At 36.6% G+C, this 24,087-nt stretch overlaps 1 protein-coding gene across 4 annotated transcripts in view; it reads right to left on the minus strand.

Moving 5' to 3' along the window:
* Positions 1-24,087, minus strand: part of grin2bb (glutamate receptor, ionotropic, N-methyl D-aspartate 2B, genome duplicate b) — a 308,114-nt gene that overhangs the window by 21,156 nt on the left and 262,871 nt on the right. For all 4 annotated transcript variants that reach the window (XM_061906010.1, XM_061905985.1, XM_061905994.1 and 1 more), the window contains exons 9-12: positions 19,408-19,579; positions 14,217-14,370; positions 8,742-8,867; positions 3,239-3,468 (exon numbers count right to left, since the gene is read on the minus strand). In XM_061906010.1, coding sequence (XP_061761994.1) covers positions 3,239-3,468; positions 8,742-8,867; positions 14,217-14,370; positions 19,408-19,579 — 682 coding nt within the window. The remainder of the gene's footprint in view (positions 1-3,238; positions 3,469-8,741; positions 8,868-14,216; positions 14,371-19,407; positions 19,580-24,087) is intronic.

The raw sequence follows: 24,087 nt of genomic DNA on the forward strand, positions 1-24,087 counted from the left end.
TTGTGAACAGATTTTTTGAAGCATACTTAAGGCGCGCTTAAAATATTTTTAATGTCCTCAGAAATGAGGCTTGTAACCCAGTGCGCCTAATTAATTCTGGTCGTGCTTACCGACCTCGAAACTATATTGATTTGGTACATGGTGTACTGATAAGTGTGACCAGTAGATGGCAGTCACACGTAAGAGACATGTGTGGACCACAGGTTGACGACGCCTGTTCAATAAATGACGCTAGCAAGAAACAGCAAAACTTTGATGTTTCATTGAGACTATAGAAGAGGGGTCCCCAAACTTTTGGTCTCGGGGGGCCGCGTTGAATCAAAACAATTTGGCCGGGCTGTGTGTGTGTATATATATATATATATATATATATATATATATATATATATATATATATATATATATATATATATATATACACAGTGGGGCAAAAAAGTATTTAGTCAGCCACCGATTGTGCAAGTTCTCCCACTTAAAATGATGACAGAGGTCTGTAATTTTCATCATAGGTACACTTGAACTGTGAGAGACAGAATGTGAAAAAAAAAATCCAGGAATTCACATTGTAGGAATTTCAAAGAGTTTATTTGTAAATTATGGTGGAAAATAAGTATTTGGTCAACCATTCAAAGCTCTCACTGATGGAAGGAGGTTTTGCATATATACATTTAAATCTGTATATATACATATATATACATATATGTATATATATACATTTATATATGTATATATACATATATATGTATATATACACACATATATATATGCGCATATATATATATACATAAATATATATATGTGTATACATATATGTATATATACATGAATATATATATATATACATACATAAATATATATACATATATATGTATATATACATGAATATATATATATATATATACCTACATAAATATGTATATATATGTATATGTACATAGATATATATGTATATATATGCATATGTATGTATTATTTTTTATAATATATACATACATACACATATATAAATTAATATATGCATCTATATATACATATATATGTACATATACATATATACATACATATTTACATATAAACGTATATATAAATGTGTGTATATATATATATATATATATATATATATATATATATACATATACAAATATATATATGTATATATAAAAATATATATTTGTATACATATATATGTATATATACATAAAAAAATATATATATACATAAATATATATATGGACATATATATGCATATATACATACATATTTAAATATATATGTATATATATACATATGTATATATTATATTTTTTAATATATACATATATGCATACACACACATATAAAAATACATGTATGTATATATATATATACATATATATAAATGTGTACATATATATATATATATATTAGGGGTGGGCAAATTAATGCGTTAATTACGCGTTAACTCATCAATCTATTAACGCCGACAATTATTTTATCGCACATTTGCGTATGTTGTTTACATGCTTTTATTTTGTTAACGCCTTTTCTTAACAAGATGGCATCTCCCGGATGTACTTCGGCGTCGAGGGGCTCTTGGTAAAGATGGAACATTTGGCAAAAATACCGGACAATTCTGCAAATTTCATGGCTGGCTTACAGCGTGGTCACTCCGGGATCACTTACGACCGCCAGACAATTCTGGATGTGGATAGATCGGGCCGTTTTGGACTGATTGACGCGTTCTTGCTAGACCGGCTAGCTAGCATGGGAATACTTTGCCGGCTACATCCAGCGGCCTGTGAAGCAGCGGAGTATATGTGTTGTCTGTCTATTTATGAATAATGCAGACGAGGAGTGTTGGCTGAGTTCTTAACGTTTGCTTTCAGAGCGTGCATATCACAACATACAAGATGCCGTCATGGCGACACAACCTATACCGGGCTACCGCGCATGCTCGTCACTCCTGTTGCATGCTGGGTAGGGTAGTTCTTTTTTTCCCTGGCTCATAACATCACAATATAGTACCATGTATATGCGTTCAGTTTATCAAAGCACCAAGCAAACAATCGGAAAATTCCCATCATATCAATTCCTAGATATGGTCATAATTATTCTAAGTGCACTACGCAGAATAAACACAACATTATTAATATTGCTACTACGGATAATTCGATCAAAAATTCCCTAAAACAGCCCACTACCTATAATATAGGTTTTTTAAACATAAGATCCCTGATAAAAAAAATGTTTCTGCTGTTACCTCAGAAATTGCCTGTTCAGATGTTATGATTGTGGCTCAGAGATTTGTATGTAGATTATATTTATTTTCCATAACAAACAGGATAACTTAAATACCCTGGCAGTGGCAATAAGCTTAAATGTTTGTATTTACATTTTTTTAGTTGATTTTCATAAAATATGCTATTTAACTGCTACTGTTTAACAAGGACTGATTTAAATTGTGTGTGCACAACAAATGTTTTGGCGCTTTTGTTCATGTGGGAGAATATTCCAATAAAGGTGCACTACACAGTACTTTTGAATTCATTATTGGGCTTTGCGTATACAATGCAGTTAATCGCGATTAATCGGAGAAATAGTGCGATTAACTTCGATTAAAATTTTTAATCGTTGCCCAGCCCTAATTTATACATATATGTATATATATATATATATATAAAAAAAAAAAATATATATATATATATATATATATATATATATATATATATGTATGTATATATATATATATATATATATATATGTATATATATATATATATATATATATATATATATATATATATATATATATATATATATATTGTGCACTAATTGACTGAAAGAGTGCAATGTCACGGTATTGATGGGAAAATGCAATTTAAGACATTATGATTTGCTTGAGCAGCTAGGAGACACAGAGAGTAACAAGCAGTAGAAAATGGATTAAAAAAAAAAAAAAAAAAACTTCCCGCGGGCTGGATTTTGGATGCCGGAGGGCCGTATCCGGCCCGTGGGCCATAGTTCGCGGACAGCTGCTATAAAACATTACACATGGCACTCAAAAATCTGTCAAAATGTTTTAGTACGCTACCAAGTCGCGCCGCTTGATGGATTGTCGGCGCATATATATATGTAAATATATATATATATATATATATATATATATATATATATAAATATATATATATATATATATATATATATATATATATATATATATATATATATATTACAGCACTTGTAAATTCTCTTATTCCCACCTTTTTGTCTGACAGGCCCGACACCTGGTCCACGTACTCCTCCTGGATCATGAAGGCTGCAAGGTTGGCAGTGTAGGACGCCAGGAAGATGACGGCGAAGAAGGCCCAGACGGACACCATGATCTTGCTGGTGGTACCTTTGGGATTCTGCACGGGGACGGAGTTGTTGAAGACCAGACCCCACAGCAGCCAGATGGCCTTTCCGATGGTGAAGGAGGGACCGCCGGGCTCTGGCAGGCGTGATGGAGGATGACAGAGAAGACGGGGCGGTGAGAAATTCATGCCTTTACAAAGAATAGGCATCATTTTGTGACGCCAGGAATTCGACCCAATTAAGCACAAAGAAGAAAATATATATATATTTTTTTAAATATATATATATTGGTTGATGACATCAAAAAAGTCACATTTAACCCTACAACGCCTAATGTATCATAAGTGATACAACAGTTTTGGAGTCCTCTACATCATCAGTTAGTGAAGTGAAGTGAATTATATTTATATAGCACTTTTTGTCTCGTGACTCCAACTAATTTACTGAGTGAAACCCAATATCTCTGGATGGATGGATGGATGGATTTAAAGCAGTGTGGGTGGCACTGAGAGCAGGTGGCTAGAGTGTCTTGCCCAAGGGCACAACAGCAGTAACTAGGATGGCGGAAGCGGGAATCGAACTTGGAACTCTGAAGTTGCTGGCACGGCCACTCTACCAACTGAACTATACCGCCCATTTTTTTCCCAAAAGCCTGACGTATCAGATCAGATGCATACATTACAGGTATAATCCAGAAGGAGGCAGTAATTTACTTATTAGAGAATTTTGCAGTCATTCTGCAAGATTGCCTCATAGAAGAAATGAAAGGCCTGATTTTTAAAAATAAACTTTGCCAAATTTAAAGGGATAGAGTAAGAAAAATTTACTTTTTTTTTTCCTGCTCAAAGAAATCTATTAATTTTCCAATCACAATTCTTATTATTTTTGATTCCAAATCGATTCATCCTATTGCAAAATTTATTTTTATTCATTTTCAAATCTACAACGCCCGGGAGGAGCTGGACGAGGTAGCTGGGGGTATCGGAGTCTGGGCTTCTCTGCTTAGGCTGCTGCCCCCGCAACCCGACTTTGATAAGTGGAAGGAGATGATGGATGGGGGGTTGGATGTAAGTACATTGCCGGTATCGCCTTAAATTAAGAATTGTGTTGAATTGAGACAAATTGAGAATCAATTCTGATTCAGATCATCACTCCAAGAATCATAATTAAAATCAACCGATACGTTTTAGAGGCGGTATAGTACCAAATATGATTCATTAGTATTGCGGTACTATACCAATACTGGTACATCGTACAACCTTAGTATACATACATATATGTATATACATGTATAATTAAATACATTATATACATAAATACAAACTGTATATATACATATATACAGTACATATTATATATGTACATAAATACATTCTACGTATATATATATATATATATATATATATATATATATATATATATATATATATATATATATATATATATATATATATACAGTACAGGCCAAAAGTTTGGACACACCTTCTCATTCAATGCTTTTTCTTCATTTTCATGACTACTATGAACACATGTGGAGTTATGTATTTCACAAAAAAAGGCAAAATAACTAAAAACATATTTTATATTCTACAGTAGTTTCTTCAAAACAGCCACCCTTTGCACACTCTTGGCATTCTCTCCATATGTTTCAAGCACACTTGCGAGGTGAAAACCATTCCAGCTGACTACCTCTTGAAGTTCATGGAGAGAATGCCAAGAGTGTGCAAAGCCGCAATCAGAGCAAAGAGTGTTGTTTGTTTCTTTGTTTTCAGCACAAACCCGTTAAAGATTAGACAAACATTGTACAGGAAAGCTGATGGGTCGGCACAACGCGGCCCGTATAAGACAGCTATTTTTATTTTCATTTTCTAAAATGTAGTGGGTGTGGCTTATAGTCTGACGCAGTTAATATATGAAAAATATTTTGTTTTCTGAAATGTTTTGGGTGCGGCTTATATGCCGCTGCTGTTAATATATGAAGAGTTCATATGCAAAAGCAGATAAATCCATTTTGACCGATTCTGTATATTAACAATTTTCTGCCAGCTGGTGTTGCCGGTACATGTACAAGCGTACAATGGTTTATTTAATATCAACATAAGCAAGTCATGAACGCCTAAACTTTTAAGAAATGCTGATGTAATGAATGGCTTTCAAGTAAGAGTGTTTGATGTGGTTTTACGTCAAAAGCAGATATATCCAAATTATGATATGTCGCAAAAACAGATATCTCCAAAATCGTTTTCTTTGCGGTCGTTATTTCGCATAATATTCAAGATAAAGATAGAGAGAAAAACAGAACGTGAAATTTATCGAAAGCCACATTTCAACGTAACAACTGTTCACATTTATTTACTTCATTATTTAACAGTTTCGATCCCTTGGTACGTATAAATCTAGCTGTCCCTGCGAACATTGTTTTTTCGTACTTGCTAACCGGACATGCTTTTTTGGAACTGTGACCTCACATATTTACCTCGTGCTTTTCAGCACAAGATGAAAAAACAAAAAAAACAGTGTTGCAATGAAGACAATGTTTTATTAATAAAACAAGCACAAATGTTCAACCTGGTTTGCCTATCAAAAACACTCCTGTGCAGATAACAGCTCACTCATCATCGCTATCGACATTAGCTCCATGCTCGACAACATCGTTTAACGCAGCGGTGTAAAACTCACGGACACGCATGCTAGCACCAACATCAAAAAATATCTTCAACACGTCAGTTTTTTTCGCTGGCTTAACAGTCTTCACAGGAGAAGCTTCCAAATTATTCATGCGTGGATAACAACACTGAGTGACTCCGTGCGCGCCGCCATTTTGTTTGTCACGTGATCCCGTACTGCAGCGCTGGTTGGGCAAACGGATATATCGGCTTTTGTGGTAGATGATCCATGGCGCTTATCGGCCTTTGCAATAAATCGCTGAACTAAATGACGTTAAAAGCGACATTTGTCCGCATTTGCAAACAAATTGATTTTGGTATACCACAATAGAAGTGGCGGACTATGTATTACCGAGGCTGGGCTAAACTTTATCAAAATGGCGTTTATCGGTTTTTGCGTATGAACTCTTCATATGATCAATTACCATATTTTTCGGACTATAAATCGCAGTTTTTTTTCATAGTTTGGCCGGGGGTGCGACTTATACTCAGGAGGGACTTATGTGTGAAATTATTAACACATTACCGTAAAATATCAAATAATATCATTTAGCTCATTCACATAAGAGACTAGACGTATAAATTTCATGGGATTTAGCGGTTAGGAGTGACAGATTGTTTGGTAAACGTATAGCATTTTCTATATGTTATAGTTATTTGAATGACTTTTACCATAATATGTTACGTTAACAAACCAGACACCTTCTCAGTTGCTTATTTATGCCTCATATAACGTTCACTTATTCAGCCTGTTGTTCGCTATTCTTTATTTATTTTAAATTGCCTTTCAAATGTCTATTCTTGGTGTTGGATTTTATCAAATAAATTTCCCCCAAAAATGCAACTTATACTCCAGTGTGACTTATATATGTTTTTTTCCCTTCTTTATTATGCATTTTCAGCAGGTGCGACTTATACTCCGAAGCAACTTAAACTCCGAAAAATACGGTATTTTGTTTTTAAAATTTAGTGGGTGTGGCTTATAGTCTGATGCCGATATAATATGAAAAATATTTTCTTTTCTAAAATGTAGTGGGTGCGGCTTAAGGACCGATGCAGTTATTATATGAAATATATTTTGTTTTATAAAATGCGGTGGGTCTGGCTTATAGTCCGATGCGGCTAAAACGTAGAAACATGGAAACATGTTTTGTTTTCTGAATTGTAGAGGGCGTGGCTTATAGTCCGGTGTGGCTATCCATCTACCCATTTTCCACCGCGTATTCCCCTTTGGGGTCGCGTGGGGCGCTGGAGCCTATCTCAGCTACAATCGGGCGAAAGGCGGGGTACGGTGTGGTTAATATATGGAAAATATTTTGTTTCCTTAAATGTAGTGGGTGCGGCTTATAGTCCGATGTGGCTAATATGGAAAACCTATTTTATTCTTTGAAATGTGGCGGGTGCGGCTTATTGTCTGATGCGGATAATATGTGGAAAAATACTTTGTTTTCTCAAATGTTGTGGGTGCGGTTTACAGTCCGATGCGGTTAGTATATGAAATAACTATTTTATTTTCTGAAATGTTGTGGGTGCGGCTTAGTCAAATGCGGATAATATGTGGAAAACATTTTTTTTTCTGAAATGTGGTAGGTGCGGCTTATAGTCCGATGCGGCTATTATATGGAAATATTTTTTGTTTTCTGAAATGTGGTGGGTGTGGCTTATAGTCCGATGCGGCTAATACAAGGAAAATATTTTGCTTTCTTAAATATAGTGGGTGCAGCTTATAATCCAATGTGGCTAATAATTGGAACATATTTTGTTTTCTGAGATGTTGTGGGTGCGGCATATAGTCTGATGTGGCTAATATATGGAAAATATTTTGCTTCTTTAAATGTAGTGGGTGCGGCTTATACTCTGATGCGGCTAAAATATGTGAAGCAATATTTCGTTTCCTAAAATTTAGTGGCCGTGGCTTATAGCTTGATGCGGCTAATACATGGAAAACATATTTTGCTTTCTTAAATGTAGTGGGTGTGGCTTACAGCCCGGTGGGGCTAATAAGGAAAAACTATTTTATTTTCTGAAATGTTGTGGGTGCGGCTTATAGTCCAATGCGGCTAATGTGTGGACACATATTTTGTTTTCTGAAATGTGTTGGGTGCGGCTTATAGTCCGATGTGGCTAATACATGGAAAATATTTTGGTTCTTTAAATGTAGTGGGTGTGGCTTATAGTCTGATACAGCTAATATATCTGAAGCAATATTTTGTTTCCTAAAATGTAGTGGGTGCGGCTTATAGTCCGATACGGCTAACATATGGAACATATTTTGTTTTATGAAATGTTGTGGGTGTAGCTTATAGTCTGATGTGGCTAATTGGAAAATATTTTGTTTCCTGAGATGTGGCTGGTGCGTCTTATAGTACAGACCATGTAGTGATGGTGTAGCCCTACGTCAAATCACACACATATTCCCTCTGGAGCTCGCTGACAAAAAAATGCTGCAGAAACGTTTGACAGATTTGACCTTGAGTGAGGTCAATTCAATCCCAAACGCGTGCAGAGAAAACCCTTAAGCGCCGACTTTGATGGGAAAGTTGATTGAACGTGGCGCGCTACCTGGGACGCCCTTTCAATCCCGGCGGGTAAATATTTCCAAAGGATCCGCTCAAGTGCTTTTTAGCCCGAGTTGACGAGCGGGGAAGGAGGCGGAGCTGTGATACCTGGGAGGGGCTAAGTTTTTCTACAAATTTTCTCATGGCGCTACACAGAAAGCAGAAACGAGTGGGCGTGGCCTCACCTCTGCCGTCCGCCAGGCAGCGGTTGTAACCCACCGGGCTAAAGTACTCGAACACGAAGACGGCCACGGCGGACACAATCAGCAGCATGACGAACATCATCACCCACACGTCGGCGCTGAAGGGCTCTGCAAGACACAAACACCACATTCATTTTGAATTGTTGCGCTCGTCCAGCAAATACAGAAGGAAATAAACGCATAATAAACATATTTACTTGGTAAGATTAGGAACAAATAGATTAATCACACTTTAAAAGGTGGATTAATCACAAGAAATTACTTGCTTACATGAAAAAGACACAATATTTGTTTTTCTCAAATATATTGGGTGCGGCATATAGTCCAGTGTAAATAATGTATGCAAAAAATAAAAAATAAAAACAATTCTAAAATGCAGTAAGTGTGGCCTATAGTCCAGTGTGGTTAATACAAGGAAAGATATACATTTAAAAAAAAAAAATGGGTGCGGTTTATAGTCCGGTGTGGCTATTTTTCCGTTTTCTACCGCTTATTCCCTTTTGGGGTATTATTTTGGGTAAAATGTTTTCCTAAAATATAGTGGGTGTGGTCTACAGTTTGGTGGGACTAATATAAAGAATATGTATATTTTTTTAATGTATTGAGTGCGGCTTATAGTCAGTCACCCAGTGTAAGTAGTGTATGGAAAAATATCTTTTTTCTAAAATGTAGTAGCTGTGGCTTATAGTCCGGTGTGGCTAACAAAAGGAAAGATCATAATATTTTATTAGAACGTATCAAAACACGAATTGGTATGTCAGACTTAGCCCTGTCTTGGTTTAACTCTTATCTTACTGATAGGATGCAGTGTGTCTCCCATAACAATGTGACCTCGGACTACGTTAAGGTAACGTGTGGAGTTCCCCAGGGTTCGGTCCTTGGCCCTGCACTCTTCAGCATCTACATGCTGCCGCTAGGTGACATCATACGCAAATACGGTGTTAGCTTTCACTGTTATGCTGATGACACCCAACTCTACATGCCCCTAAAGCTGACCAACACGCCGGATTGTAGTCAGCTGGAGGCGTGTCTTAATGAAATTAAACAATGGATGTCCGCTAACTTTTTCCAACTCAACGCCAAAAAAACGGAAATGCTGATTATCGGTCCTGCTAGACACCGAACTCTATTTAATAATACAACTCTAACATTTGACAACCAAACAATTAAACAAGGCGACACGGTAAAGAATCTGGGTATTATCTTCGACCCAACTCTCTCCTTTGAGGCACACATTAAAAGCGTTACTAAAACGGCCTTCTTTCATCTCCGTAATATCGCTAAAATTCGCTCCATTCTGTCCACTAAAGACGCTGAGATCATTATCCATGCGTTTGTTACGTCTCGCCTCGATTATTGTAACGTATTATTTTCGGGTCTCCCCATGTCTAGCATTAAAAGATTACAGTTGGTACAAAATGCGGCTGCTAGACTTTTGACAAGAACAAGAAAGTTTGATCATAATACGCCTGTACTGGCTCACCTGCACTGGCTTCCTGTGCACTTAAGATGTGACTTTAAGGTTTTACTACTTACGTATAAAATACTACACGGTCTAGCTCCATCCTATCTTGCCGATTGTATTGTACCATATGTCCCGGCAAGAAATCTGCGTTCAAAGGACTCCGGCTTGTTAGTGATTCCCAAAGCCCAAAAAAAGTCTGCGGGCTATAGAGCGTTTTCCGTTCGGGCTCCAGTACTCTGGAATGCCCTCCCGGTAACAGTTCGAGATGCCACCTCAGTAGAAGCATTTAAGTCTCACCTTAAAACTCATTTGTATACTCTAGCCTTTAAATAGACTCCCTTTTTAGACCAGTTGATCTGCCGTTTCTTTTCTTTTTCTTCTATGTCCCACTCTCCCTTGTGGAGGGGGTCCGGTCCGATCCGGTGGCCATGTACTGCTTGCCTGTGTATCGGCTGGGGACATCTCTGCGCTGCTGATCCGCCTCCGCTTGGGATGGTTTCCTGCTGGCTCCGCTGTGAACGGGACTCTCGCTGCTGTGTTGGATCCGCTTTGGACTGGACTCTCGCGACTGTGTTGGATCCATTGTGGATTGAACTTTCACAGTATCATGTTAGACCCGCTCGACATCCATTGCTTTCCTCCTCTCTAAGGTTCTCATAGTCATTATTGTCACCGACGTCCCACTGGGTCATTATTGTCACTGATGTCCCACTGGGTGTGAGTTTTCCTTGCCCTTATGTGGGCCTACCGAGGATGTCGTGGTGGTTTGTGCAGCCCTTTGAGACACTAGTGATTTAGGGCTATATAAGTAAACATTGATTGATTGATTGATTGAAAGATATACATTTAAAAAAAGTTTTTTGGGGTGCGGCTTATAGTAAGGTGTGGCTATTATTTTGGGGAAAATGTTTTCCTAAAATTTAGTGGGTGTGGCCTACAGTTTGGTGCGGCTAATATAAAGAAAATATTTTTATTCTAAAATGTATTGGGTGCAGCTTATAGTCCAGTGTAGGTTTATGTATGCAAAAATATTTTTTTCTAAAATGTAGTAGGTGTGGCTTATAGTCCGGTCTGGCTAATATAAGGAAAGATATACATTTTTCAAAAAAAAAACATTGGGTGCGGCTTATAGTCAGTCACCAAGTGTAAGTAGTGTATGTAAAAATATTTTTTTTCTAAAATGTAGTAGGTGTGGCTTATAGTCCGGTGTGGCTAATAAAAGGAAAGATATACATTTAAAAAAATAAATAAATTGGGCGCGGCTTATAGTAAGGTGTGGCTATTATTTTGGGTAAAATGCTTTCCAAAAATATAGTGGGTGTGGCCTACAGTTTGGTGCGGCTAATATAAAGAAAATATTTTTATTCTAAAATGTATTGGGTGCAGCTTATAGTCCAGTGTAGGTTTATGTATGCAAAAATATTTTTTTTCTAAAATGTAGTAGGTGTGGCTTATAGTCCGGTGTGGATAATATAAGGAAAGATATACATTTTTTTTTTAAATATTGGGTGCGGCTTATAGTCAGTCACCCAGTGTAAGTAGTGTATGTAAAAATATTTTTTTTCTAAAATGTAGTAGGTGTGGCTTATAGTCCGGTGTGGCTAATATAAGGAAAGATATAAGTTAAAAAAAAAAAAAATGGATGAAGCTTATAGTCCGGTTTGGCTCTTATTTTGGGGAAAATGTTTTCTTAAAATATAGTGGGTGTGGCTAATATTAAGAAAATAGTTTTTTTCTAAAATGTATTGGGTGCGGCTTATAGTCCAGTGTAGGTAATATATGGAAAAAGTTATTTTTTCTAAAATGTAGTAGGTGGGGCTTATAGTCCGGTGTGGCTAATATAAGGAAAGATATAAGTTAAAAAAAAAAAAAATGGGTGAAGCTTATAGTCCGGTTTGGCTCTTATTTTGGGGAAAATGTTTTCTTAAAATATAGTGGGTGTGGCTAATATTAAGAAAATAGTTTTTTTCTAAAATGTATTGGGTGCGGCTTATAATCCAGTGTAGGTAATATATGGAAACATTTTTTTTTCTAAAATGTAGTAGGTGTGGCTTATAGTCCGGTGTGGCAAATTTAAAAAATGATATAAGTTTTTCAAAAAAAATTGGGTGCGGCTTATAGTCCGGTGTGGCTATTATTTTGGGGAAAATGTTTTCCTAAAATATAGTGGGTGTGGTCTACAGTTTGGTGCAACTAATATAAAGAAAAAATATATATTTTAAATGTTTTGGGTGCAGTTTATAGTCCAGTGTAGGTAATGTATGGAAACATATATTTTTTCTTCTAAAATGTAGTGGGTGTGGTCAATAGTAATGTGTGGCCAATAAAAGGAAAGATGAAAGTAAAAAAAGAAAAAAAAAATGGGTGCAGCTTATAGTCCGGTGTGGCTATTATTTTGGGGAAAATGTTTTCCTAAAATTTAGTGGGTGTGGCCTACAGTTTGGTGCGACTAATATAAAGAAAAAATATATATTTTGAATGTTTTGGGTGCAGTTTATAGTCCAGTGTAGGTAATGCATGGAAAAAAATGTTTTTCTAAAATGTATTAGGTGTGGCCTATAGTCCGGTGTGGCTAATATAAGGAAAGATATATGTTTTTCGAAGAAAAAAAATTGGGTAATGCTTATAGTCCGGTGTGGCTATTATTTTGGGGGAAATGTTTTCCTAAAATATAGTGGGTGTGGCCTACAGTTTGGTGGGACTAATATAAAGAAAATATTTTTTTTCTAAAATGTATTGGGTGCGGCTTATAGTCCAGTGTAGGTAACGTATAGAAAAATATATTTTTTCTAAAATGTAGTAGGTGAGGCTTATAGTCTGGTGTGGCTAATATGAGGATTTTTTTTTTTTTTACCAAAATATATTGTAGTGGGTGTTGCTTATAGTCTGGTGCAAAAAATAATGTATTTCATTCTAATATGCAAAATATGAAAAAAAATGCAAAAAAAAATGCAAAAAAATAGCATGGAACAACATACAGTCTGTAGATGTTTAAACAAATATATTGTTTACATGACACAATATGGTACATTTACAGGTAAAATATACATCTACAAGTTGATGTATTGTATGGAATTGCGGGTAGCATTTTAGCAAATGAAAAAAAAAAAAAACCTTGTCAAGTTGTCATTATAGGGAATTGTGTGTAGCATTATGAGGACAAAAATAATGTATTCCATCCTCATTTGCAAAATAAATTAAAAACATGTTCACATTGTCACTATGGGGTATTGTGTGTAGCATTTTGAGGACAAAAAATAATGTATTTCATTCTAATTTGCTAGATAAATAAAAAACATTTTCAAATTTCCACTAAGGGGTATTGTGTGTAGCATTTTGAGGACAAAAAATAATGTATTTCATTCTAATTTGCAAGATAAATAAAAAACATTTTCAAATTTCCACTAAGGGGTATTGTGTGTAGCATTTTGAGGACAAAAAATAATGTATTTCATTCTAATATGCAAAATAGATAAAAAAATTTAAAAACATAGCATGGAACAACAAAGTCTTTAGATGTTTAAAAAATATATTGTTGACATGACACAATATGGTATATTTACAGGTAAAATATACAATTTGATGTATTATTTTGTGGTGTGTTAAGATAATATGAGTGAAAAAAATATGTTACATAAAAAATACATGATGACGTATTTTTAAATGACAAATAATTACAAAATTGAAGATGTTTTGAAAATGATAAAAAAGTGAACTGAAGTGATGCGGAGCAGCTGGGGGAAGATGAAGATGATGAATGTTCTTTTTATGTTTGGAAATTACATCATAAATATTTCTGTTTTGGTTTGTTATAAAAATAACAAAAATAATATATACACGGCTGTGTCAAAAATGCTATAAATTGAAAATCATATATGGAAATGGCTTTAAAAGGTTAAGTAAAATAATAACTTTATTTGTTCCTCGTTGGACAGTGCAGGTGTACCTAATACAATGTCTGTGTATGTTGACAAAGACGATTTCCTGTTCACCTAAGAAGGCGGAGGGTGACACGGTGCCGTTGCTGCGGGACACCATGACGCTGATGCCCGTCTCGATGAACGGCACCGAGAAGTCGATGACCTCCGACCTCTCCTCGTTGATGGTGAGCGAGCCAACTGCCATGTGAGCGTTCTTCAGCACCACCTGACAGTCACACACGGGGGCGGTCAGTGAATGCACCACGCAGAACGGTGTTGAAGTGACCGGGCAAACTCCACAAACACACAGAAATGTTTTTACTCACGCAAATAAAAACAACACAACGTTCTTCAATTACAAATGATTAACAAGCACAAAACATTTTTTCTGCAAGTAAAAAAAACGATTTCCAAGTATAAAAACTATTTTCTGCAAGTAAAAAAGCTATTTGCAGGTGTTTAAAAATACATTTTCTGTTAGCAAAAAACAATTTGTAGGTATAAAAACAAATTTCTTCAAGTTAAAACAGTAACATTTCATCCATCCACCCATGTTTTTACTTGCAAAAAACCTTTTATTTTTACATGCAAAGCGTTTTTTAAATTGAAAAAATGTTTATTTTACTTGGGAATCTTTTTTTAATTGAATCTTTATTTTTTTTAACTTGCCAACATTTTTTGTAACTGAATATTTTTTTTTACTTGCCAACCTTTTGTCAATTAAAAAAATGTGTGTTTTAACTTGCGAATCGTAATATTTTTTTCCCCTGCAAATCTTTTTTTTAATTGAAAAACATTTTTTCTTTTTTATTTGCAAATCCTTTTTTTTTTACTTGGAGACATTTTTTATTTATTTAGATTTTTGTTTACTAAACTAAAAATAGATTTTTTAATTGAACATAAGAAAATAAATCTACTTGCCAATCTTTTTTCTGATCAAAAAACATTTTTGTTCTACTTGCAATTGAAGAAATGTACATGCAAATTGTTTTTTTAATTATTTTGTTATTGGTGAATCATTCTTTTAATCCAACATACCAGTTTTTTTACATGCAATTACAGAAAAATATATTTTTTTACTTGCCAATTGATTTTTATTTGAATAAAATTGTTTCATTTTTACTTAGGAATATTTATTTCCTAAAATTGTTTTTTTTTGTTTGTTTGTTTTTAAGTTAAAATATTTTTTTAATCGCACATAAGAAAAAAAAATGGTATACTTTCAAATATTTTTTCTAGTGAAAAAAAATGTTTTTACTTGCAATTGAAAAAAATTTTTTTTTACTTGCAATTGAAAAAAAATTTTTTTTACTTGTAAATCTTTTTTTCCTTAAAAATCCTTTTTTAATCAAATAATTGTTTTAGTCATTTGTAAATCTTTTTAATTGAATAATTTTGTGAACATAATTTTAATTGAGCCAAATGTTTTTTTTGTTAGCATTTTTTTTACGTACAAATATTATTTTTAAATTTTTTATTTTATTTGTGAATTATTATTTTAATTGAACAAAACCGCCATTGAAAAATATATATTTTTATACTTGAAAATGTATTATTAATTGAAAAACATAAGAACATTTTTTTTCCATTTGCAAATCATTTTCTGAAAGCAGTAGAAAATGGTTGGATGGATGAAGAATTTAAAAAATATATATTTTTACTTAAAATAATGTTTTAATTGAACATATGCAACTTTTTTTCCCTGCAATCTTTTTTTTATTAAGGAGATTTTCTCATTTATGAATCTGTTAGAATAATTGTTTCTAAATTATCACAAAAAACTTTGTATTACATTGTGTTACTGACAAGAAGAAAAAAGGCTGAAATCTACCAAGAAGATTGCTCACAAAACTCCACTGGGACTACAAAGCGGACAGATGTCAGGATCTGCCCAACTTCCAGAAGAACTCTTTTAGAAGTATTTTACAAACTCTTTTAGAAGTATTTTACAAACTCTTTTTGAACTATTTTATGTAACTCTCTTTGAACTATTTTATGGGACTCTCTTGAACTATTTTATGGGACTCTCTTTGAACTATTTTATGGGTCTTTCTTTGAACTATTTTATGGAACTCTTTTTGAACTATTTGACGAACTCTTTTTGGTAACCGAAGGCAACGCTGTTTACGACCCACTTCCCTCAGGAAGCAGCAGTGGGCAGGAGGGGGGAGAAAGTCAAATAAAGAAGGAGTACAATCTTTTGTCATAGCGTGGTGCAGGATGGTACAGAGTTTGCGAATACATCAAAGATGCTATTATAATCCATTTCTAATGGATAAAGCTTTGGCCTGGACAAGAGGTCATCAGGTGGTCCCCAACGTTCACAGAGTGTTTCGACCCTAAACCACAACACTCTCCGGTTGGTGGGTCAGCAGTGATTGGCCAGATCACTGCTCCTCTCATCCAGGCTTCCAGCTATTGTCCTCTCTTTTATGCCAGAGCCAACAGGAGGCTCTCTCTGCTGCTTCTCCCAGCCTACGAACGGCTGTTTTTCTCAAGTGACCTCTCAATCCAACCTTAATCCACCTTCCTTTCTACTGAACCTGCTTGAGTACAGTGGCCATGTCTCTCCTCAGATCTGAGTCCAAATTTAATTCTGTCTCTGTTTGATTCTTTGCCTTTTGTCTTGTTTAATAGAGGTAATCAGTGTTTGAACCTGACAAAATCTTTTTTTATTGAATATTTTTGAACGTTTTGTGAATCATTTCTTTATTTAACAAAACAGTTTTTTTTTTTACTTACAATTGAAAAAAATAAATGTTTTCTACTTGCAAATTGATTTTTAATTTAAAAAAATAGTTTTACTTGTGAATCGTTACGCGCCAGTAAAAACATTTTTGTGTGTTTGGCAGCCATTTTTCTCTGAAGAGGAACTTAAATAATGTCAGGAGAAAAAAAAAAAAAAGATCATTACAGTACGTGACCCCCTCAGAGTATGTTCCGGTATATTTAGCCGGAGGTTGTACAGGAGAAGCTATGAATAAATATGAGAAGCAGATGCCGGAGTGTGCAGTCATCCTACACGTGTAGTTTTTAAAAAAAAATATCCTCCTTTAGTGGAATTAACTCATGAGCTGCTGAGGCCTGCGGTGAGGAAGAGTCAGTGCATCAATTAGCATAAATCCATGGCGCTCTTTCAGGACTCCTACAACCCACCAAACACGGTAGAAGGGGCTTATTTAAATCGAAAGGAAATATTTTTCCCCCAAAATGTAGTGGGTGCGACTTATAGTCCGATGCGGCTAATGTATGAAAATATTTTGTTTTCTAAAATGTAGTGGGTGTGGCTTATATGGAAAACCCAAAAGCAGTGAAGTTGTCAGGTTGTGTAAATGGTAAATTAAAAGAGAATAGAACAAATCCTTTTCAACGTATATTCAATTGAATAGACTGCAAAGACAAGATATTAAACTAAAAAACTTTATTTTTTCACAAATATTAGCACATTTGGAGTTTGATGCCTGCGAAATGTTTCAAAAAAGCTGGCACAAGTGGCAAAAGAGTGACAAATTTGAGGAATGCTCATCAGACACTTATTTGGAACACCCCACAGGTGAACAGGCTAATTGGGAACAGGTGGGTGCCATGATTGGCTATAAAAGCAGCTTCCATGAAATGCTCACTCGTTCACAAACAAGGACGGGGCGAGGGTCACCACTTTGTCGACAAATGCCTGAGCAAATTGTTTGACAACAACATTTCTCAAGCAGCTATTGCAAGGAATTCAGGGATTTTCCCATCTACGATCTGTAATGTCATCAAAAGGTTCTAAAAATCAGGTGAAATCCCTGCACCTAAGCCATGATATTACGACATAAGTGTGTAAAAGATATCACCACATGGGCTCAGGAACACTTTAGAAAACCACTGTCAGTAACTACAGTTGGTCGCTACATCTGTAAGTGCAAGTTAAAACTCTACTACATAAAGCCAAAGCCATTTATCAACAACACCCAGAAACGCCGACGGTTTTCCAAGGCTCGGGCTCATCTAAGATGGACTGATGCAAAGTGGAAAAGTGTTCTGTGGTCTGACGAGTCCACATTTCAAATTGTCTTTGGAAATATTCGGCATTGTGTCATCCAGAACAAAGGGGAAGCGAACAATCCAGACTGTTATCGACGCAAAGTTGAAAAGCCAGCATCTGTGATGGTATGGGGGTGTATTAGTGCCCAAGGCAATGGTAACTTATACATCTGTGAAGGCACCATTAATGCTGAAAGGTCCATACAGGTTTGGAGCAACATAAGCTGCCATCTCAGCGCCGTCTTTTTCATGGACGCCCCTTCTTATTTCAGCAAGACAATGCCAAGCCACATTCAGCAAGTGTTACAACAGCGTGGCTTTTTAAAAAAAAAGAGTAAGGGTACTTTCCTGGCCCGCCTGCAGTCCAGACCTGTCTCCCATCGAAAATTTGTGGCGCATTATGAAGCGTAAAATACAACAGCGGAGAGCCCAGACTTTTGAACGACTGAAGCTCTACATATAACAAGAATGGGAAAGAATTCCACTTTCAAAGCTTCAACAATTAGTTTCCTCAGTTCTCAAACATTTATTGAGTGTTGTTAAAAGAAAAGGTGATGTAACACATGTCCTTTCCCAACTACTTTGGCACGTGTTGCAGCCATGAAATTCTAAGTTAATTATCATTTGCAAAAAAAAATTAAGATTGAGTTTGAACATCAAATATCTTGTCTTTGTAGTGCATTCAACTGGATATGGGTTGAAAAGGATTTTGCAAATCATTGTATTACGTTTATATTCACATCTAACACAATTTCCCCAACTCATATGGAAACGGGGTTTGTAGGTGCAACGTGTAAAAGGCAGCATCTGTGATGGTATGGGGCTGCATTAGTGTCCAAGGCATGGGTAACTTACACATCTGTGAAGGCACCATTAATGCTGAAAGGTACATACAGGTTATGGAGCAATCTTAACAACGTTATCATAGGCGCCCCTGCTTATTTCAGCAAGACGATGCCAAGCCACGTGTTACAACAGCGTGGCTTCATAGTAAAAGAGTGCTGGTACTAGACTGGCCTGCCTGTCGTCCAGACATTGAATATGTGTGGTGCAATATAAAGGCTACAACTTAAGCTGTACATCAAGCAAGAATGGGAAATAATTCCACTTCAACTGAGTGTTGTTAAAACGAAAGGCCATGTAACACACTGGTAAAAATGTCTTTTTAGCAATGTGCTGCTGCCTCACAAAGTCACGGAGGCCGACAACAAACACGTTTTGGCGGGCGAGGTCTCACCTCCCCCACCATGCCGTTCCAGGTCCCGTTGACCTTCTTGCCGTGTTTGCCGTTGGTGACCAGGTAGAGGTCGTAGGTGAACTTCACCGACTTGGCGATCTTCTTCAGGATATCGATGCAGAAGCCTTTGCAGCAGCGCTTGATGTAGATGCCCGAGTCGACCGTTTGGTTGCTGCGTGGCAGGGAAGACGAGGAGAAAAATTAGACCAAATAAAGAAATAAAGTACAACAAATTCAATAAACAATCAACATCAATCAAGAACAACAAAAAAAGAGGTACAAGTTAAAGTGGCAAATGGTACATCAAAAGGAACACTATTATGTTAGATCCACTATGGACTGGACTCTAACTATTATGTTAGATCCAATATGGACTGGACTCTCACACTATTATGTTAGATCCACTATGGACTGGACTCCTACACTATTTTGTTAGATCCACTATGGACTGGACTCTCACTATTATGTTAGATCCACTACGGACTGGACTCTCACTAATATGTTGGATCCACTATGGACTGTACTCTCACTATTATGTTAGATCCACTATGGACGGGACTCTAACTATTAGGTTAGATCCACTATGGACTGGACTTTCACACTATTATGTTGGATCCACCATGGACTGGACTCTCAATATTATGTTAGATCCACTATGGACTGGACTGTCACACTATTATGTTAGATCTACTATGGACTGGACTCTCACCATTATGTTAGATCCACTATGGACTGGACTCTCTCACTATTATGTTAGATCCAATATGGACTGACCTCTCACACGATTATGTTAGATCCACTATGGACTGGACTCTCGCACTATTATGTTAGATCCACTATGGAGTGGACTCTCACACTATTATGTTAGATCCACTATGGACTGGACTCTCACACTATTATGTTAGATCCACTATGAACTGGACTCTCTCTATTATGTTGGATCCACTATGGACGGGACACTCACTATTATGTTAGATCCACTATGGACTGGACTCTCACTATTAGGTTGGATCCACTATGGACTGGACTCTCACACTATTATGTTAGATCCACCATGGACGGGACTCTCACTATTATGTTAGATCCACTATGGACTGGACTCTAACTATTAGGTTGGATCCACTATGGACTGGACTCTCACACTATTATGTTGGATCCACCATGGACTGGACTGTCACACTATTATGTTAGATCTACGATGGACTGGACTCTCACTATTATGTTAGATCCACGATGGACTGGACTCTCTCACTATTATGTTAGATCCAATATGGACTGGACTCTCAAACTATTATGTTAGATCCACTATGGACTGGACTCTCTCACTATTATGTTAGATCCACTATGGACTTGACTCTCACACTATTATGTTAGATCCACTATGAACTGGACTCTCATTATTATGTTAGATCCACTATGGACTGGACTCTCACTATTAGGTTGGATCCACTATGGACTGGACTCTCACACTATTATGTTGGATCCACCATGGACTGGACTCTCACTATTATGTTAGATCCACTATGGACTGGACTCTCACACTATTATGTTAGATCTACCATGGACTGGACTCTCACTATTATGTTAGATCCACTATGGACTGGACTCTCACACTATTATGTTAGATCCACCATGGGCTGGACTCTCACTATTATGTTAGATCCACTATGGACTGGACTCTCACACTATTATGCTAGATCCACTATGGACTGGACTCTCACTATTATGTTAGATACATTATGGACTGGACTCTCACTATTATGTTAGATCCACTATGGACTGGACTCTCACACTATTATGTTAGATCCACCATGGACTGGACTCTCACTATTATGTTGGATCCAATATGGACTGGACTCTCACACTATTATGTTGGATCCACCATGGACCGGACTCTCACTATTATGTTAGATCCACTATGGACTGGATGGACTCTCACACTATTATGTTAGATCTACTATGGACTGGACTCTCACTATCATGTTAGATCCACTATGGACTGGACTCTCTCACTATTATATTAGATCCACTATGGACTGGACTCTCCCTATTATGTTGGATCCACTATGGACTGGACTCTCACTATTATGTTAGATCCACTATGGACTGGACTCTCACACTATTATGGTGGATCCACCATGGACTGGACTCTCACTATTATGTTAGATCCACTATGGACTGGATGGACTCTCACACTATTATGTTAGATCCACTATGGACTGGACTCTCACACTATTATGTTAGATCCACTATGGACTGGACTTTCTCACTATTATGTTAGATCCACTATGGACTGGACTCTCTCACTATTTTGTTAGATCCACTATGGACTGCACTCTCCCACTATTATGTTAGAACCAATATGGACTGGACTCTCACACTGTTATGTTAGATCCACTATGGACTGGACTCTCACACTATTATGTTAGATCCACTATGGACTGGACTCTCACTATTATGTTAGATACACTATGGACGGGACTCTCACTATTATGTTAGATCCAGTATGGACTGGACTCTCACACTATTATGTTAGATCCACCATGGACTGGACTCTCACTATTATGTTAGATCCACTATTGACTGGACTCTCACACTATTATGTTAGATTCACTATGGACTGGACTCTCACTATTATGTTAGATCCACTATGGACTGGACTCTCACACTATTATGTTAGATCCACTATGGACTGGACTCTCACTATTATGTTAGATCCATTATGGACTGGACTCTCACACTATTATGCTAGATCCACTATGGACTGGACTCTCACTATTATGTTGGATACATTATGGACTGGACTCTCACTATTATATTAGATCTACTATTGACTGGACTCTCACACTATTATGTTAGATCCACTATGGACTGGACTCTCACTATTATGTTAGATCCACTATGGACTGGACTCTCACTATTTTGTTGGATACACTATGGACGGGACTCTCACTATTATGTTAGATCCACTATGGACTGGACTCTCACACTATTATGTTAGATCCACCATGGACTGGACTCTCACTATTATGTTAGATCCACTATTGACTGGACTCTCACACTATTATGTTAGATCCACTATGAACTGGACTCCCACTATTATGTTAGATCCACTATGGACTGGACTCTCACACTATTATGTTAGATCCACTATGGACTGGACTCTCACTATTATGTTAGATCCATTATGGACTGGACTCTCACTATTATGTTAGATCCACTATGGACTGGACTCTCACACTATTTTGTTGGATCCACCATGGACTGGACTCTCACTATTATATTAGATCCACTATGGACTGGACTCTCACACTACTATGTTAGATCCACTATGGACTGGACTCTCACACTATTTTGTTGGATCCACCATGGACTGGACTCTCACTATTATATTAGATCCACTATGGACTGGACTCTCACACTACTATGTTAGATCCACTATGGACTGGACTCTCACTATTATGTTAGATCCACTATTGACTGGACTCTCACACTATTATGTTGAAATCCACCATGGACTGGACTCTCACTATTATGTTGGATCCACTATGGACTGGACTCTCACACTATTATGTTAGATCCACCATGGACTGGACTCTCAGTATTATGTTAGATCCACTATTGACTAGACTCTCACACTATTATGTTAGATCCACTATGGACTGGACTCTCACTATAATGTTAGATCCACTATGGACTGGACTCTCACACTATTATGTTAGATCCACTATGGACTGGACTCTCACTATTATGTTAGATTCATTATGGACTGGACTCTCACTATTATGTTAGATCCACTATGGACTGGACTCTCACACTATTTTGTTGGATAACCCATGGACTGGACTCTCACTATTATATTAGATCCACTATGGACTGGACTCTCACTATTATGTTAGATCCACTATGGACTGGACTCTCACACTATTATGTTGAAATCCACCATGGACTGAACCCTCACTATTATGTTAGATCCACTATGTACTGGACTCTCACACTATTATGTTAGATCCACTATGGACTGGACTCTCACTATCATGTTAGATCCACTATGGACTGGACTCTCACTATTATGTTAGATCCACTATTGACTGGACTCTCACACTATTATGTTGGATCCACTATGGACTGGACTCTCATTATTATGTTAGATCCACTATGGACTGGACTCTCACACTATTATGTTAGGTCCACCATGGACTGGACTCTCACTATTATGTTAGATCCACTATTGACTGGACTCTCACACTATTATGTTAGATCCACTATGGACTGGACACTCCCACTATTATGTTAGATCCACTATGGACTGGACTCTCACTTTTATGTTAGATCCATTATGGGCTGGACTCTCACTATTATGTTAGATCCACTATGGACTGGACTCTCACTATTATATTAGATCCACTATGGACTGGACTCTCACACTACTATGTTAGATCCACTATGGACTGGACTCTCACTATTATGTTATATCCACTATGGACTGGACTCTCACACTATTATGTTCAAATCCACCATGGACTGGACTCTCACTATCATGTTAGATCCACTATGGACTGGACTCTCACTATTATGTTAGATCCACTATGGACTGAACTCTCAAACTATTATGTTAGATATACTATGGACTGGACTCTCACTATTATGTTAGATCCACTATGGACTGGACTCTCACAC

Source organism: Nerophis ophidion, linkage group LG01 (genome assembly GCF_033978795.1).
Source record: "Nerophis ophidion isolate RoL-2023_Sa linkage group LG01, RoL_Noph_v1.0, whole genome shotgun sequence".
Lineage (NCBI taxonomy): Eukaryota > Metazoa > Chordata > Actinopteri > Syngnathiformes > Syngnathidae > Nerophis > Nerophis ophidion.